This window comes from Herpailurus yagouaroundi, unplaced genomic scaffold (genome assembly GCF_014898765.1).
Source record: "Herpailurus yagouaroundi ecotype Mexico unplaced genomic scaffold, PumYag 200, whole genome shotgun sequence".
Classification (NCBI taxonomy): domain Eukaryota; kingdom Metazoa; phylum Chordata; class Mammalia; order Carnivora; family Felidae; genus Herpailurus; species Herpailurus yagouaroundi.
In genome coordinates, this window is record NW_024412431.1 from 4,684,331 (window position 1) to 4,686,978 (window position 2,648).

At 52.2% G+C, this 2,648-nt stretch overlaps 1 protein-coding gene across 6 annotated transcripts in view; it reads left to right on the plus strand.

Moving 5' to 3' along the window:
* The first annotated feature begins 994 nt into the window (after positions 1 to 994).
* The window catches only part of YJU2B (YJU2 splicing factor homolog B), an 11,179-nt gene continuing 9,525 nt past the window's right edge, over positions 995 to 2,648 (plus strand). For 4 of the 6 annotated variants that reach the window (XM_040450103.1, XM_040450100.1, XM_040450104.1 and 1 more), the window contains exons 1-2: positions 995 to 1,076; positions 2,283 to 2,404. In XM_040450103.1, coding sequence (XP_040306037.1) covers positions 2,402 to 2,404 — 3 coding nt within the window. In that variant the 5' untranslated portion in view covers positions 995 to 1,076; positions 2,283 to 2,401. Of the gene's footprint in view, positions 1,077 to 1,135; positions 1,158 to 1,181; positions 1,456 to 2,282; positions 2,405 to 2,648 lie in introns of those variants that run through there. The other 2 variants (XM_040450102.1, XM_040450101.1) reach the window with 2 other exon arrangements.

Sequence of the window (2,648 nt, forward strand, 5' to 3'; positions counted from 1 at the left end):
CTTCCACCCCCCACTAGCTGTGTGACTTTAGGCCAGTTACTTAACCCCTCTGGGCCTGTCCCCTCATCTGCAAACTGGGAATGATGGGAGTATCCATTTCCTAGGGGCAGCATTCCCTGAGATGACACATGTGAGCGGTGAGCCCTGGTGAATGATGCCTGGCGAGTTATGAGCACTCAATATGCAGCACCATGATCACGTGAGAACTGACTTGTGTGGGCTTTAGAACAGGGCTTGGCATTGAATAATGTAGTATTAGTATTGTCATCATTTCTCACACTGTCCTGAATAAGTTGCCAGTGGAAGTGGCTGCCTCATCAGAGGAAAGGGTGTGTCGTTTGCTTCTGAATCGCATACAGCAGGCACCTAATAAATGGCTGTTGAATGACAAAGAAACAGATTCTGTTGGGCCCTACAGGGCATAAAAGTAAACTCAAAAGCCACTCTCCGAGACATGGGCTGGTCCACTTCTGCAAAGGTAGTAAAATGTTTTTAGACTGTGTGGGTCACACACTCTGTTGCAACCATTCAACTCTGCTCTTGGAGTGGGAAAACCAGCCATGGACACGTGGGTAAATGAATGGGCACGGCTGTCTCCCAATAATATTTTATTTATGGGCACTTCATATTGTTTTGAACTTCATATTATTTTCGCAATTCATAAAAGGTAAATTTTTTTTTCCACAACCATTTAAAAATGAATAAAGATTTCTTAGATCGCTAGCCTTTCAAACGCAGAGAGCAGGTTCGATTTGACCCGCGGGCTGCAGTCGGCCAACCCTCGCCCTACCTCTTCCCCTAACAAGACAGAGCTCCCAGGAAAGCGGGCCTCGGATTGGGCCAGGCAGAGTGGGTGGGGCCGGGGGGGGTGGGGCTTCGTGTCGTCGCGCATTGGGAAGGGAAAACCCGGATTGGTCCACTCCGTTTGGCGGTCGGCCAATCAAATCAGGGCGGCCCTGCCGCTTGGCCCCGCCTCGCGCTAGCGTCTGCGTTACGCGGGGAGTGCGCCACGCCCCCTTGCGCGCTCGGGACTCACTTCCGGGCACTGGCACGGCGTGACGTCAGGAGGAGGGCAGGTAAGTACAAGCGGGCGGTTGGGGCGGTGAGGGTCGGGGGTCTGGTCGTTGCTTCACCCGACCTCGGAGCCGCTCGACGGGGTGAGCGCGCGGGGGGTCGTTGGGCACTGCGGTTGTGGGCACGATGTCCGGAGCCGGCTCCGGTCCCAGCCGCGACCTTAGTCCCAACCCCAGGCAGTTTTATGTCTGAAGGGCCTTTGGCTTTTCTTATCTGAAAGATGGGACCAGTGAGCCCCTGCCTCGCCGGGTTATGGTGAAGATTTAGATACTCGTAAAATGGTTTGGCACGAGAAGTAATCGAAAGTGCCAACATTTAACTCTGCATCAGGCGCTGTGCTAAGTCCTTCAACTCACTGAGCCTTGACAGCAACCTTATCAGGTTGATACTTTTATAAACCCTCCTTTACAGATGAGAAAACTCGGGCTCAGAGAGAAAGGCTTTGCCAAAAGTCAAAACCGCTAGCACGCAGCCGAATCGGGGTCCAAGCCCACGCACTATGCCCTAAGCCAGTGGGGTTTATCATAACTCCTGGCACCAACGACTAGAAATTTCTATACATCCATCCTATAACACCCGCTCCCTGGCGTGGCAAAACCACTGTAAGAGCCCCAGCTCCTGTAAATGAGGTCCCCCGCGAACACTTCCAGCATCTTATTTCATTCACAGCAACCCCAGAAAGTCAGTCCGGTCACCCTCATGTACTCGTTACAGATGAGGAAGTCGAAGTTCAGGGAAGCTCAGACACTGGCTGAGGTCACCCAGTTAGTGAGGACAGGAGCTGGGATGCAGCCCCAGGGAACTGTATCCCAAGCCAGGGTGGGCACTTAGCATTGTTAGGTTGGAAGCGACCTTGGGAAAATCCAGTCCAAGGGCACACTTTACAGATGAAAGGATCTGAGGCGAAGAGATGTTCAGGGTCATGGCAGAACAGTTTAAATTTTTTTTCAATGTTTATTTATTTTTGAGAGACAGAGCGCAAGCAGGGGAGGGGCAGAGGGAGAGGGAGACACAGAATCCGAAGCAGGCTCCAGGCTCTGAGCCGTCAGTACAGAGCCCGACGCGGGGCTCGAACTCATGAACCGTGAGATCATGACCTGAGCTGAAGTCAGACGCTTAACCGACTGAACCACCCAGGTGTCCCTGTTACCAGGCACTTTTGGATGATGGCACGGTGAGCCCTCGTAGTTAGCAATTTTCCTTTCCAGGGAGTCCCAGGAGACTTCTGGCTTGAGGCAGGGAGTCGACACCGCGCAATCTGCGATCCGTGTCTCATCACCTCTTCAGATCAGCCGATCCGTCGAGGGATCAGTAGGCAGCTCACGAGATGGTGAGTAGACAGCCTCGTGCTCACCGGGTTTTTCTTCTGGTCTTTGTCAGGCCCCGGAAGTAGCCCTTTCCCTCCCCCACCCCAGGCTGTAAGGAGGTACTTCCAAACTCCGGATCATGATCTTTTTGGTGCATTGGTTCTCAAAGTTGGCATTGCACTAAAATCACCCAGGGAGCTTTTTCCTTTCTTTCTCTTCTTTCTTTCTTTCTTTCTTTCTTTCTTTCTTTCTTTCTTTCTTTCTTTC